Below are 14,671 nucleotides of genomic sequence, written 5' to 3' on the forward strand. Positions count from 1 at the left end.
TTATGTCTGTCTGTCTGGGACAGATGGATGGGCACAGCAGTGCCATCCTATGCCCTATGCCCATCCCGTGTCCACATCCGTCTGTCTGTCTGGGAGGACAGCCACCCACAGCCACTCCTGTCCACGAGGGGATGCTGGCCACGGTCCTGTCCGTCTGCCTGGTGGGGGGGCCTGGCACAGGCCCCCACACCCCCCGGCGGTGATGCAAAGCCACCGGAGGCCGAATGGGCAGGATGAGGCCCGGGGGCCTCCCGCATTGTGCTCCCAGCATCCCGGGAGGGACAGCAGGCAGGGCACACACACACAAAAAAATAGTAATAAAATAATAATACACCTTCAGGTCCCCACAGCCAGGCTGCAACGCACCCCCCTCCAAAAAAAAAAAAAAAAAAGTGAAAAAAAAGTGAAACAAATCTGCAACAAGGGGGGATTGATCATTGTTTCTTTCCTTTTTTTTTTTTTTCCTTTTTCTTTTTTTTGATGGGGAAACTGCGCTGCTGTGATTTAATTCTTGTATTTGCGGTTACCGAATGAACTTTCCTTCCGAGGGAGGGGACTTTGTGTAAGCGGGGAGCGGCGCGCACCGCCCCGCGCCCCCAGCCCCAGCCGCGAGCACGGAGCCGGGCTCCGGGTACCGGGCGGCCCCGGGCAGCCTCCGGCCCACTCCTAGGGCGGGAAAAAGGAAAATATAAAATAAAAATAAATAAATAAAAAGAATAAATAGAAAGGAAAAACAAAGACAAAAAACTTAACAGCCAGCGCTCGGCGTAAATACACTTCAGGGGCACACCGAGCAAATGAAAGTTTAATTTTTTTAATTTTTTTTCCGCCCCAAATTGGTGCCTGAAGGGCAGGTGTCGCTCCGGCGACCGGCCGGGTTTGGCAGCTTTGGGATCGTGCCGGGGGCCCCGAGCTGTCCCCGGGCTGGGGGGCACGGATTCGTTTGCAGACCTCGGTTTTAGCGCTGCCCCCGCTCCGCACCGCCGCGCTCCCGCCCGTCCTGCGCTCGGCTGCTCCCAAAGTCCCCTCCGAGAGCAACTTCTTGGGGCCGTGCATCCCCCAAAAAGCACCGGGGAGGGGGGCAGAGGCCCGGCGGAGCGGGGGGGACGAGCCTCGCACCCCTCAGGTACGGGCGCTGGCGCTGACATTGATGTAACTACATTAGAGTTAATGGCAGCAGCCTGCTCCTCATTATTAATTGTCTTTGTGTTTGGATAAAGTATGTAATCTTCTCCTCAACCACACCATTAAAATAGGTTGCCTTTTCAATTAAGAACTGTCTTGAGCGCAGCAGTCAATTTTCCTAATGAAGATGCATTATATTTTCACTTTTTTTTTTTTTTTTTAATAATGGGAAAATCCCACGTTTTCATTAGGCGTGATTACGGAGAAAGTACAAGAGGGGGGTTTGTCTAAACTAAATGTGGCCCGTGTAGTGTATTAAATACCAGGCTTTTAAATAAATTGAAATTTCATACAGATAAGACGCGAGGTTGGGGTACAAATACGGTCAGATTCGCTTCCTTCAGATTAAAAAAATGCGGGGTCCATTCTTTCAAACGCACTTATCAGATAGAAAATCATGATTAAAACTACTACAGTCGACTCTTAGCCGCAATTACTCGGGTAAACTTTTCGCTCAGCCTAGTTTGCCTACATTAAACCTGAGGATGATGCTTTAAAATAGACTTGCGCTTTCTGCTAATGTGCAGCTTTGGGGAACAAATAGCACAGTTTAATCATGCAGAAACACACGGGAGCCAGAATCGTCTCACAATTAATTTACCAAAATAAACCCGAAGCTGCCTGCATTGTTTAATATTTAGCTTCCACTCCCCTCCTACCCCTGGAGAAAAAACAGCCCTAGTTCTTTAGAAAGGAGGAAGGTTTGGGGAGCTTTTAGGGACTTGGGGTTTTTCTTCCTTTCTCTTTGCATTGGAAAATAAATATTCCATAGCGTGAAGGCAAAGGGTTAAGTTTTACATAATGGAAAACACTTTAAAAAAAAAAAAAGAAAAGAAAGTAAAGAGGGAAAAAAAAAAGCCGAGGGAAAAAAAAAAAAAAAAGAAAGTGTGCTATTTGTGAGGCTGACAGGCTGCAAGGGGACGGGGTCTGGATTTCCCCGCAGTGTTGTACTTGTGGGATCTTTGTTACCGGACACACAGCCACTCGCGGGCACACAAACCAGAGGAAAATACCATCACCGACACGCAGTCCGGGAAGGGGGGAAATTAGCTGTAGGCTGCGGAGCTGTTTTTTTTAAAGTTTGCGATATAGAAACCCGCCCAGCAATGACTGCCTGCAAAGGAAAATGAAGTTAAGCACAGGAGTAATTTCTTATTCACATGGTAACAACAACAGTTGGTTTCTGATCTTTTGCGAGCTTTCTGCATTGGGGCTTTGTTTGGTTGGGGGGGCTGCTCTGGGGGTTTGGGGGGCATTTTCCTAATGAACATTTGTTTCTCCACCAGCCAGCGGCTAAAGAAGATCTGCAAAGAATGGCAAAGAAGATTTTCGATTAAAACCTTAGCCCATCTCCACGGATTACTTTATATCGATTCTTATATATATGGCTGCAATTGATGGGCTCTAATTAAAAATCCAAAGGGGGGAAAAAAGTTCTTTCTGGGGCTCAATAAAAGGAGCTTTTCATATACGGGAAATAAAGGTTGTAAAAGGTTACAAACGAAAGACTAGTTTAAAGCTTCTCTGCGGTTTTCTTTTCTTCTTTCTTACAAAACCCTTTTTCTGGCTCTTTCTCTCCCTGCCCCCCTCCCCCCGACCCCTTCATTTCTCCCAAGTTTGCCAACACGCGAGATACTGGACGGGAACCGTTATTTTAATATCTGGCTCGGGGAGCTATAATCTGATTGCTGTAGGAAGCTGCTCATCAAGGTAACTTCGTGGCCTGGAGAGGGGAAGAAAAAAAAAAAAAAAAAAAAGATGCAAACTGGCAGAATTAGAGCCAGTTTGGTGGGCACACGGACACACAGCCGCACGGACAGATCCACGGCCCCGTTCCCACGCGCGTACCCCACGCACCCCCCGGCGCAGCCACCCCAAAGACTTTTTTTAATTGTTATTTTGCATTAGTGCTGGTGGTTTATTTCTCTCTATAATTTTTTTTGGGGGGGTGGGGGGTCCTTTCCGCCCCCCCCACACACAAGACCTTCCTCCAGGTGCAGGCGCTGACCTCCCTTTCCCCGCTCTCGGGCATCATTTTTGGGAGCTGCCTGGCCCCGAGAGGAGCTGCGCGAATCGCGGATCGCCCCCGATCGCCTCCGCCATCCCCTCCTCTCCTCCCCCCGGCCCTCCCCACTCAAATTATGAAACTTGGTTTCATCTAGGCGAAGATGCTGCCTTATTTCTTTTTTTTCTTTTTATTTTTTTCCCCAGGAAAACAAACCCAAACACCCCCCTCCCCAAAGGAGGTGCCGGCTCTGCCATGCCTCTCCCAGGCGCTTGGAAGAAGGGGGGGGGGATTTTTTTTTCCTTTTTTTTTTTTTTTTTTAGCATTCCGGCATTTTTAAACGAATCCGACCCTTTTTCGAAGTGGCACGGCTTTGCCGAGGGCTCTGGGATTGCACCCCGAAAAGGGAAATTTGGGAGGGGGGGAGTGTCGAAAGAGAGAGAGAAAAAAAAATCCCGCAATTGAATTGCAGATAAACTTCCAGGAAAGTACGGAATGTTTTAACGAGACACAAATCCGATGAGGGGAAAAGCTTAAAAGTGCGTAGCATGCATCGCTTTGCGGAGCCGATCGGAGATGCAAAGATGACAAATAATAAATCGGCTCGGTCTGGGGGGGGGGGGGGGGGGGGTCGCTTTCCTTCCTCAACTTTTCGCCCAACCTGCACAAACGCCTCGGTTCCCTGTCAGCACACCCAGCCGCAGCGCGATCAGCCTGGTGGGCAACACACACGGCAACCAAAAAAAAAAAAAAAAACCTCGCAAAACGCTCGCGTTAGTAAAGAGGAGTTGGAAATTACACCGGAGGAAGGAGAAGGAGAGAGAGAGAGAGAGAAGGAGACCAGAGAGACACAGCTATGCAGAGAGAGAAAAAGGAATGGATCCGTAACCCGGTTGGCATCGGAAGTTGGAGAACTTACTGAGAAGCAGAAGTTAGAGTTTCTTTTCATCCCAGAAGCAGATTTTGGTTCTCTGAGCACAAAGTTCTGAGAGTGCAAATCACACAGATCCACTCACTCCCCGTTAGCCCGGGCTAGTCTGGCTCTCTGGGACCGTACCTGCTCTGAAACGCTTTCCAAATGGACCAGAAGAGATTGGAAAGTTTTGGTTTTTCTTTAAAAAGAAAGAAAAAAAAAAGAAAAAATATCAAAATAATAATAAAAAAATAAAAACCCCTAGATCCTACAGCTGCAACATTTTTTTTTTTTTTGGTGCAACTTTTCCACGAGCTGCAGAAGGCTGGAGGCAGAGGCAGCTGCAAAGTGTGTGCAGGATTGCTCCAGGAAGAAGGTTCCCCCTTTTTCCCCCTCTCAGATCCAATCTTTGCGAGAGCCATTCCGACACATTGCTAAGCTAAAGGGAAATTCTCTTTGATAAAGCGGTGTTCCCAGCTTCTGGGTTTTAAAACCTAAATCTATATTCAAATCTGGCTGAAGGTGTGTTCTGGGATTTATGAAAGCCTCTTAAAGGGGTAAATTTACCAAACCGTGACAAAATCATCACAATCTTACTTTAGACATCTGAAGTGGATGAGAATTTTAAAGAGACCCTTGTTTATTTAAGTAACGCTGTCCGGCTCTGCCACTTGTTTTCTTGGCAGAGGGAATTAGCCCGGGCTGCTGGGGCCGGGGGGAGCCGGGGAAGGCCGGGGCTGTGCCGGTGCCCCCCGGCAGCAGCGGGTGGCGATGCCCGCTGCCCTCCCTGCGCTCCCGGCCACCTTCCCAGGCACCGGCAGCGATGCTTCTGCCTTGCTCAGCCCTCCTGGCGGCCTCAGCCCGGCTTCTTCCAGCCCCCGAGCACCCCCTTTTCTTTTTTTTCCTTTTTCTTTTTTTTTTTTTTCTCCTCGTCTGTTCCCTCCTCCCCCCCCCCTTCCCTTTTATTTTTAATCGATTTCGAAAATACCCTCCTGGTCAGGATACACGGCAACGAATTATCTCCCTCATTCTTCCAAGGTGGATTAAGGTTATTAAATAATATGTGGGGGCGGGAGGCGATGGCAAAAGGGGGGGGGGGCGGTGGGGAGGGTTGAATCGGGATATTTATTACTGTTGCTCTGCTACAGGAGAGGCTGAGGGGCCGTGCCGACATGCGGGGAGGTGAGAGGGAAGGATTTTCCCGGCGCGGATTTCTGCGCAAGTGTGGCAAGGGGGGGAGCAAGGGAGGGGGGGATTGCAATGGGGCAGGGGGCTGCAGCCGCCCCTCGCCACCCTCCCCCACCCTAAAATTAAAAAAAAAAAAAAATAGAAAAACAAACCCAAAAGAAAGCCAACAAACGAAAAGCCCCTAAAAAGTCTCACGGCTCTGAGAAAAAGGGGGAAAAAAAAGACCCCAAGGACTGCAGGCGCAGCGCAGCGGAGGGCAGGGGGAGCGGCGCCGGGGGGTGTCGGGGGGGTCGGGGGGCCGGGGTCTTGCAGCCCCCAGCCGGGCCTCCCCCGGGCACCAACTTTCCGCGAAGTCTGGCAAAAAAAGGAAAAAAAAAAAAAAAAAGCTTCCAAAGTGTGGGAGCGGCTCCGCCGGGCTGCGGCTGCTTTTGTGCGAGGGGTTATTTTTGTTTGTTGGTTTGTTTGTTTGTTTTAATTTCCCCTCCTCTCTCCTCCCTCCTTCCCTTCGCCCCCCTCCTTCCTCCTCCTCCTCCTCTCTGGGAGGAAAAAAATAAATAAATACAGAAACAAAACCCCAAAACCCAACAACCCAACCCCGAGCATCCCAAACCTGCTCCTGCAAAGCGCCAGCTCGGGCTGCACCGGCAGCGGTCGGTGGTTGCGGTAAGTCCAAGGACAACCACATTTGATTGCACACAGCCAGCCAGGCTCGGAGAGAGCCACAAAGAGGCGAATTAATTGCTATAACTTCATTAACATAGGTCACCCCGTTAAAACGAGGGAGCCGCTGCGTTGTCCCCTTATTGTCACAAGTGAGGAAAGTGCGCACAGAGCCGGGCTGACCGCTCCTTCCCCGAGCTTCCCCTGATCCTGCCTTGTCCCCAAGCTTCATTTTCGGGTTTCTTTTACCCGGGAGAAGTTGGGCAGGGACGGATGCTTGCGAGAGGCTCGGCTGGGCTCGGCTCGGCAGGGGGGAGCCCCCCAGCCCCCCTCCGCTGCACCGAGTTTATTCCTACGAAAATATTTCCACGTCCATATTTGCAAAAGGCAACGCAGCGCTGCTGCAGAAGTCTCGTCCTGCACCACCAGCCATCTCTATATATCTTAAATGTAGGCTTATAGACATGTGGGTGCGGTAGGGCCCGGGGGGGCCGGAGCTGGGGCACCCCCTTACCCCACTCCCCCTACCCCTGGGCAGGTTTCCCCTACAGCTTTCCCCTCTCCCAGCTCCGCTCTGCTCAGCCGAGGCTCCACGCCGCCCCCCCGCAATGTTTACTTATATATTTTAATATCTTTTGTTGTTATTATTACTCCCCCAACCCTCTGCTTTTTATCGTGTCCCCCCCCACCCCCTTCTTCTCCATCCCCGGGCAATAGGCTAACGTGAGCCGTGCTTAACGTCCATCACCTTAATTTGGACAATGACTTCACGCGCTGCGCTCCATAATGTATATTTTTAAACCGAGCAGGTTCTTTTAATGTATATTCTCGTGTCATTTTGGTGGCTGTTATTTCTCGCTTGATTGTCCCCCCGGTACAGCAGCGGCCTGTTTTTTCCTCCCCCTGTTGTGTGTTTTTATTATTTTCCCCCTGGCTTAGATGTGTCAATCACTCTCTCCCTGCCATTGGTTGGAGAGTTTGCGTCAAAAAGTTGCCAGAGAGGCGCTTTCTCAGCAAAGCTCCCCGAGAGAGGTAGAGACCTCAGCTCCAACGCACCCCGCCACTATTATAAAAAATAAAATCACTTGACCAGCTCCGGCACCGGCCAGCTCTGTATGTACCGAGCCCAGACCCCGAGCATCCCCGCATTCCTCTCCCGCACCGTCCCCTCCCCTTTCTCCCCCATTTATTCTTCTTTTTCAAACATTTTTTTTTTTTCCTCCCCCCCCACCCCCCCCCTTCCGATGTCGTGGGCATGTGCATGCGGCGAGCTCTCTAACCTCCCGCTTTGTGCTTCCTCTCCCAGCTCAGCCCGAGCCCTGAATTTGGCGAGGACCCGGCCGGCACCGCTCGCCCCTCGCCCCCCACCCTGCCCGAGGCTCGCAGGTAAGTCGGACCCGCTCGCCTCTTCCCCCCGGGAGCGGGGGGGCAAGGCTCGGGGGGGCATTTTGCCGAAATACAGCGTGAGGATGGGGAAAATTATTACTGCTGTTATTTTAATTATTTTTTTTAAGAGCGTGTGTGGAGGGGGCAGCGGCGTTGGGAGAGGGAGGCTGCCCGGGAGAGCTGCGGGGATGCTCCGGGGAGGCCGGGCCGGGCCGGGCCGGGTGGAGGGAGGCTGCTCCGGAGACAGGGAATGATGCAAAATGCAAAAGGGGCCGAATCCGGGAGCGGAGGAGACGGTCCGGAGCTTCCCACGGCTCCCGTCTCTCGTGGGCAGGCGGAGGTCGGGCTCGCTGCTCTGCGGGCAGCGTTACCTCGCCGCGGTTTCCTCGGGTGTTTTATTTTCCCCGGCCTGATCCTTTGGCCTTTCGTTATTCCCCGGCACCGAGGTGAACTTGGAAAATTAGAAATAACCGGGGGGAAATTTCCCCCCCTCCCGGCTGCCGCCCCGGACCCCCCCATCCTTGCGCCCAAGCACCCGCGGCAGCCGGGGAGAGAAACGGGCAGCGCGTTTTGGGCCGGAGCTTCGGGCGGGGGAAAAGGATGGCGAGAATTGCACCCAGCTCGGAGAAGGGCTGGAGGTGTTTCCCACCTCCCCGATTTTATTATTTTGATTATTATTTTTATCATCGGCCGTGGGAACGCGCTTCCCCAAGGCAGCGCCGGGGCGCAAGGCGCCCTTGCTCCGTGCCCCGGGCTCCATCCCCCGGCTCGCACCGCACCGACAAAGAGTCGGGAAAGTCCTTGTGCACCGGCACAAGTTTCGTTAGAGCACAAAACCTCCTCCGCCTGCCGAGATTGATTTGGATTTCGGATCCCCCGAGAAGTTGAGAGTTATTATTTATTCCTTTAAAAAGGGGAAGAAAAAAAAAAAAGATGCAAATCCAGTAAAAGGATAAATAAAAATAAGAAATCAAAGGCGGTTAGGAAGGCGATCGGGTGGCGGTGGGGAGGCAGAGATGGGTCAAAAGGCTCGGCGGCCCCCGGCAGACCCTTTCGTTTGGCCGCTCCGGAGCGGGGCCGGGGCCGCGGAGCTGCGCGCAGGAACCGGGGGCGAAGCGCGGAGCCGGGGGGGCCCTTCCCCGGCACCCCCTCAGCGGGGGGAAAAAAAAAAAAAAAATCCCGTGCTGGGAAACGCCAACCCCAAATCCTCCCTTTGGGGGAAAAAAATTTACAAATAGGATAAAATAAATGTAAGAAACGCGGTGGAAGCGAGCTCTTGGGAGGGGGAAAGGCAAAGCAAAAGAAATTCCCCGTCCTGTCTCAGCACCGCGCCCCCCTCTCCTCCCTGCCCGGGGATGGAGCCGTGGCTGCCCGGGCCTCATCCTGCCCTCCCGGCCGCGGCTCGCTGCCTTGCATTAATCAGCCCGGGCCATCAGCGGGGCTGGGGCCGGTGGCCCGTAATTAGGGAGCGTGTGCCGCCCGGATTATCTCGTTAGTTTATCAAGAAAACATTTATTATAATTAATTCTCGGACGGGGTAATTATTATTGAGCGAGGGCAGAGCAACTGGTAGCCGGGATCTTTTGCGGAGCGAGGGGGGAGGAGGGGGAAAGGTGACAGATTGCGGAGCGGAGCCGTTGCTCCCCGCTTGCGCGGCCGCGGACGAGCGGCTCCGCGGGTGGCTGCGCCGGGCAGGCTCCTGGCCGCGCTGCGCCGCCTTTACGCGGATGGAGAATTGGGGAGGGAGAAGGGGGACGCTCGTTTTTTAATTTTTTTTTAGCGTTTTAAATTTTACGGGGTTCGTTTGCTCGTTTTCAAACGCGCCCCGAAACCACTTTTGCTCGCCCGCGCAACCGGTGGCCACCAAACTGGCGGCTCCGGGGAGGGTGCGGAGCGGGAAACCCCCCCCGGCAAAGCGGATCCTCTTCGTGCCCCCCCTCCCCGGGCACGGTGTTAAAAGCGGGGCCCGGCTCCTTGCCCCCGTTGAGCGAGGCCGAGCCGCGCAAGATGCGCGCCCGCGGAGCCGCTCGGCACAGCCGGGGACGGCGATGGGGAAGGCGGGGGGGGGTGCGGGGGGGGGGGGGTGCCGGAGCCCCCCGGCATCTCTCAGCCCTCCCGGAGCTGCGGCTCCGCTCCCCTGGCCGCTCTTTACCAAAACACCGAGTTTTGGGGGGTTTGGGGCAAAAAGTTGCGCTCGACTCCCTTTTTTTCCGACGGCCCCCGCGCGTGGAGGGAAAGGCGAGATTCGGCGAAAAAAAAAATTTTAAATCCACTTTTTCCACGGGGACCAACCTTAACCCTTTCAGGAGCCGGGGGGTGGCCCCCGTCGGGTATTTTTTTGTGCTGGGGGCCCCCCAGTCCCGCTTCGGAGCCCCCCCGGGGTGACCGCAGCCGGGGGGGGAGCCGCTGGCCGCCCCCGGGCCGCTCGGCGAGGTGTTTGTTTAGCTCCAGCCCCGTCATCAAGAGTTTCTTGAAAGCCTAATAAATCTGTTACTTGCCTCCAAATCTAATTACCCGGAGTACTAATTAGGTGCAAATGGCCGGTGGAAATTACTGCAGGCGTGGACTGATGGCGGTAGAGCAGAAAAGTTTGGCTCTGCCCGAGCGGGCATTTGAGCTCTGAAATGCAGCATCGTCGGGGGGAAGGGCAGGGGGGGAGGCTTGAATGTTGCCCAAACCTGGGATAATTAAAGTCCTTGCAAGAGACTAGGGGAGAGATAGGTTTCTTGAATTGTTTCTTTGTTTCTCACCCTTGGGCTTTGTTATCTGCATTATTTATTTAGCCGAGGGGTTCTTTGTGTCTGCGAATGGCCCCAATCAAGTTTTGCTTGAGACAATTAGCTGGTGCCCGGCCGGGAATCCTATGCAAATGCCCCGGGCAGCCGTACAATGCGGGCAGTTGAAGGCATGGGGGGTTTTGTTCGGGCAGTAATTACTGGATGGGACTTGCTCCCCCCCCTCCCCTCCCTGCCTGCCTTTTTGGGGAGGGATGCGTTTATCTGCTCAGTCTCTCCCGGCTCCCAAATCCGGCTGGGGGCCGGTTTAAGAGCTGGAGGATCGGCGGGGGAAGGCAGCGGGGATAAAAGCCGGGGGGCAGCCACCTCCCTGACCCCCCCCCCCCCCCCTTCTCCCCTCCGCAGGCACCTGGCGGCCCCCCCCGGCCGACGGCACCCCCAGGCACCGCCCGGGGCAGGCAGGGCGCTCGGGCGGCTCCCCCTCGCCCGGATTTCGGCCAACTCTCCTCCCCGCTACAACTTTAGCATGATGTCTTATCTTAAGCAACCACCTTATGCAGTCAATGGCCTGAGTCTCACAACCTCGGGCATGGATTTGCTGCACCCGTCCGTCGGTTATCCCGGTAAGCCACGTTTTTTCTCCCCTCTCCCCCCGGTTCCCCTTTTTCCCTTTGCCCCGCGGATTTCCCCCAGCAGAAGCCGCCGGGGACCGCGGTGCCGTGGGGTCCCCCTTTCTCCCTTCCCTTTTCACTTTTTTTATTTTTTATTTTTTTTTTTACCCTTTATAACCTTTCCATGGGGTTGCAAAAAGGGGCCACCCCGCTGCTGGAGGTGGGGGGCAGCCTCTTGCAGGGAGGGTTGGGGAGGAGGCACCGGGATCGCCGCAAGGATGCGGCTGGGGGCTGGCTGCGGGTCACCAGGGAGAGCGGGCGGGGATGGGGCAGGGGGGGTGCCCCTGGGGGGGTCCCCCGGGAGCTGAGCACACTGAGTGACAGCCAGGGCTCCCGGCTCCTTTCGCAGCCACCCCCCGAAAGCAGCGGCGGGAGCGCACCACCTTCACCCGGGCGCAGCTGGACGTGCTGGAGGCCCTTTTTGCCAAGACCCGCTACCCCGACATCTTCATGCGGGAGGAGGTGGCGTTGAAAATCAACCTGCCCGAGTCCAGAGTGCAGGTAGGAACTGGGGGGCCCTGTCTGCTTCCCCCCCCCCCCCCTTCGGTCTCCCTGAGACCCCAGCCCTTTGGGGTTGCTTTAGGGGATGGGGCCAGCCCCATCGAGCCCACTGAGGGATGCTCACATATGGGTGAGGGTGTCTGGGGGGGGGGGGGGTCAGAGCGGTGATTTGCCCCTTCTGGGTTGCAGCCTGGCCTCCCCTTCCTCGCTGAGCTCTGGGGGTTGGTGCAGAGCCTTCGGCCTTCCTGGGCTGGGGTGGTCTCCCCAAAATCCCCATGCTCTGCACCTTGCTTTGGCCACATACCAGCTGGTCTCGCAGGCCCATGTAGAGGCCACAAAGCATCCCCAGGCACCCCCGCATCCTTGGTGCAGGGCTGGGGTTCCCTTTCACGCCAGTGAAAGACCGGGAAGCTTCCTTTGCTTTTGGAGGGGTTTTGGAGAGGGGAGGTCTTGGGACCCCTCTGCTGAGGCTGGGCTGTGCTAATCCAGACACCATCCTGGTGGTGCTGCTGTGGGGCAGGAGGGGGGCCCGAGGACCCGTGCTGCCCCTGTCATGGATCCAGGGCACCCTTCAGTCGGGGTAGGGCAGCTGCTATGTTGCCCGTGCCCCCCACCTCCCTGCAAGGATGGCTCTGGTCACAGAGCCGCCTGGGGCTGTCCCCCTGCAGAGCATGGCCATGGGGACCAGGACCCCCCTCCCCATGCTCAACCCCAGCCTTTTCGCCACAGCTCCCTGCTAGGAGAGGTTGAGGTGGGTTGGGGGCCACCCCTGTTTGGGGTTGGAGAGCAGAGAGCCTATTTAGGGGTAAATGAGACATCTGCAACTGCGCCCCCAAACCCCTGCCTCAGTTCCCCTAATTGTTCCCCCCCCCTTTGCTCTATTGTTTTGAATCTCAGGCTTCAACAGGCCTTAAATGGTGATTTCTGGGGGTCCCCAGCTGGCAAACTGCAAAAAGGGAGTGTCCTCCTCTGCTTCCCCCAAAAGTGACCACATTAAGCAGTTTGGTTTGCCTGTTTCCCCTCATTATTACTGCTAATGATCTCAGGGAGGGGGAGCCTTGCATAGCCCCGCTGGCCGGGGAGCGCTCCCCGTGCCCTGTCTCCAGCGCCGGCTCTCAGCCCTGGGGTACCTGCGTGTCCCTAAGGTGAGGCTTTTCTCCATCCCTCCATCCTCCCCTCCCTCTCTCCCGGTCTCCAGGTGTGGTTCAAAAACCGCCGGGCCAAGTGCCGGCAGCAGCAGCAGCAGCAGCAGAACGGGGGCCAGAACAAGGTGCGGCCAGCCAAAAAGAAGAACTCGCCGGCCCGGGAAGTGAGCTCGGAGAGTGGGACCAGTGGGCAGTTCACACCCCCCTCCAGCACCTCGGTCCCCACCATTTCCAGCAGCAGCGCCCCCGTGTCCATCTGGAGCCCGGCGTCCATCTCCCCGCTCTCCGACCCCCTGTCCACCTCTTCCTCCTGCATGCAGAGGTCCTACCCCATGACCTACACCCAGGCCTCAGGTTACAGCCAAGGATACGCTGGCTCGACCTCCTATTTCGGAGGGATGGACTGTGGATCTTATTTGACCCCTATGCACCACCAGCTGCCCGGACCTGGGGCCACCCTGAGTCCCATGGGTGCCAACGCGGTCACCAGCCACCTCAACCAGTCTCCGGCCTCCCTCTCCACCCAGGGCTACGGAGCCTCCAGTTTGGGCTTTAACTCGACCACCGATTGCTTGGATTATAAAGACCAAACCGCCTCCTGGAAGTTAAACTTCAATGCTGACTGCTTGGATTATAAAGACCAGACATCCTCATGGAAGTTCCAGGTTTTGTGAAGGCCCGCGGGGAACCTTTGTGATCATACGAGAAACCGCGACGAGAACGAACACGCTGGGCCGAATGCTCCAGTTTTAGTCAGGTCTTGGTTAAATTAAAGAGAAAATAACTAAAACGGACAAATGGACAAACAAACGAACAAAAAACCGACGACGACAACAGCAACAAAAGAGGGACAGTGCTGGTGTGACCACGTTCAGACTCATCTCCTGCTCAGACGCTCTGGAAAAGGAATAACAAAGAGGAAAACGGAGGAGGAAGGCCTTAAACGGACAGATCATCTAGTGAGCAGAAAACAGACAGACCAATCTGTGTTCTTTATAGTTTTAGGCAAATTGTTGGGTTTCTTTGTTTGGAAGAGGTGGGAGATCGTTCCACCTATGGGCCAGTTTAAAAAAAAAAAAAGTCTAGGTTTTTATTTCTTTTTTGTGTGTGCGTGGAAATATCCTTCACCCAGAGGTTTCCAATGTGTTAGCCAACCCTTGGTTAAAATATTCGGAATGGACAGCATCTCTCTCTTTCTCTTTTTCTCCCTCTTTCTCTCCCTCCCTCCCTCTTTCTCTCTTGAGCTCATTCAACTGTTTCATGCCCAACTTGCTCAAGTTGGCACCGAGAGAACTTGGTTCAGGGCTGTGTGGGTTGTGTGACTGATTGTCCTAGCTGCACTACTTTATTTAAAGAAAAAAAAAATAATGTTCATAAGGAGTCAATATGTAGTTTTTAAGAGACAATCAGTGTGTGTCTTATATAAATGGTACATCTGTGGTTTTTAATCTGTGCTAGACTTCAAAACTGTGATCTCCTGTATTGTATGCAACTACGAACTCCGCACCAGCGGGAGTTCTGCTGTGATTTAAATAGGTTATAATTATAAGTGAAATTCAGAGCAACTGAGTTACCTATTATCATCTTTTTAAAAATACAAAAAAATATATATTAGAAAAAAAAAACACACAAAAAAAAAACATGATCGCCTTTCACCAGAGGTGAACTGCACTGAAACTTTTTACAACAAACTGTCTTTGAATGAAAGAGAAAAGACCGAAAAAAAACACCCAAGGACATTAAGCTCCTCTGGAGTTCACTTGCTGCTGGCCACGCTGGCGGTAGCCTTCAAATCAAACAGGACTTCGGGCAGTTGCTCTGACCTGGACGAATTTATACCGATAAATTCATTGTCGTTTATGCTTGCAGATGTTAACTGAGAAAAAAAAAAAGATATATATGCATAAACCTTTTTTTCCTGGATTTGGCAGATATGTATAATTATATTAAAATGGCTCTAGCACACTCGATGGTTGTCTTCCATTTCCATCACGCCCGCGAGGGCTGAGCAGGGCGATGCCGCGGGCTCCGCCTGGTTCTGTGGGCAGGGGGAAGAAATCCGCCTGGGGATTTCTTTGTGGGCAGTGAAAGAAGCAAAATGAAAAGTGATATTTATTTATTTATTGATTTTGAAAGGGGGGAAAAAAAACACAACAGGCATTTCTAACCTATACCTTTTCCCAAATCTCATCTTTTGGCGGAGGGATGGCATTTGTCAGTCGTGTTTAGGGAGAGCCCTGAATTTCTCAGTAATATGGGGGAAGAAGGGGACTGGGAGCATC

General features: G+C 53.9%; 1 protein-coding gene and 1 long non-coding RNA gene across 9 annotated transcripts in view; one reads left to right on the forward strand and one right to left on the reverse strand.

Annotated features, from left to right (window-relative positions):
* Positions 1 to 5,178, reverse strand: part of LOC308195274 — a 61,623-nt gene extending 56,445 nt beyond the window's left edge. The window contains exon 1 of the long non-coding RNA XR_013951385.1: positions 4,110 to 5,178. This is a non-coding gene — a long non-coding RNA (uncharacterized lncRNA). The remainder of the gene's footprint in view (positions 1 to 4,109) is intronic.
* Positions 5,179 to 6,750: 1,572 nt separating this feature from the next.
* OTX2 (orthodenticle homeobox 2) lies at positions 6,751 to 14,354 on the forward strand. Of its 8 annotated transcripts, XM_080593513.1 has the most exons (5): positions 6,751 to 7,064; positions 7,258 to 7,337; positions 10,478 to 10,695; positions 11,072 to 11,244; positions 12,443 to 14,354. In XM_080593513.1, the coding sequence occupies exons 3-5, from the start codon at positions 10,599 to 10,601 to the stop codon at positions 13,061 to 13,063; spliced, it is 891 nt and encodes a 296-aa protein (XP_080449639.1). In that variant the 5' UTR covers positions 6,751 to 7,064; positions 7,258 to 7,337; positions 10,478 to 10,598; the 3' UTR covers positions 13,064 to 14,354. The 8 variants fall into 8 exon arrangements, with proteins under 8 accessions (XP_080449639.1, XP_080449643.1, XP_080449644.1 ...); XM_080593517.1 differs by lacking the exons at positions 6,751 to 7,064; positions 7,258 to 7,337 and adding an exon at positions 7,376 to 8,874; XM_080593518.1 differs by lacking the exons at positions 6,751 to 7,064; positions 7,258 to 7,337 and adding an exon at positions 8,898 to 8,906.
* Positions 14,355 to 14,671: the final 317 nt, after the last annotated feature.

Source organism: Anser brachyrhynchus (genome assembly GCF_964034855.1).
Source record: "Anser brachyrhynchus genome assembly, chromosome: 5".
NCBI classification, from domain to species: domain Eukaryota; kingdom Metazoa; phylum Chordata; class Aves; order Anseriformes; family Anatidae; genus Anser; species Anser brachyrhynchus.

Coding starts and splice junctions, on each gene's coding strand:
- OTX2 (XM_080593513.1), top strand. CDS start 10,599: ATGATGTCTTATCTTAAGCAACCACCTTATGCAGTCAATGGCCTGAGT. Junction 10,696..11,071: donor CCCGTCCGTCGGTTATCCCG/GTAAGCCACGTT, acceptor AGTGACAGCCAG/GGCTCCCGGCTCCTTTCGCA. Junction 11,245..12,442: donor TGCCCGAGTCCAGAGTGCAG/GTAGGAACTGGG, acceptor CCCGGTCTCCAG/GTGTGGTTCAAAAACCGCCG.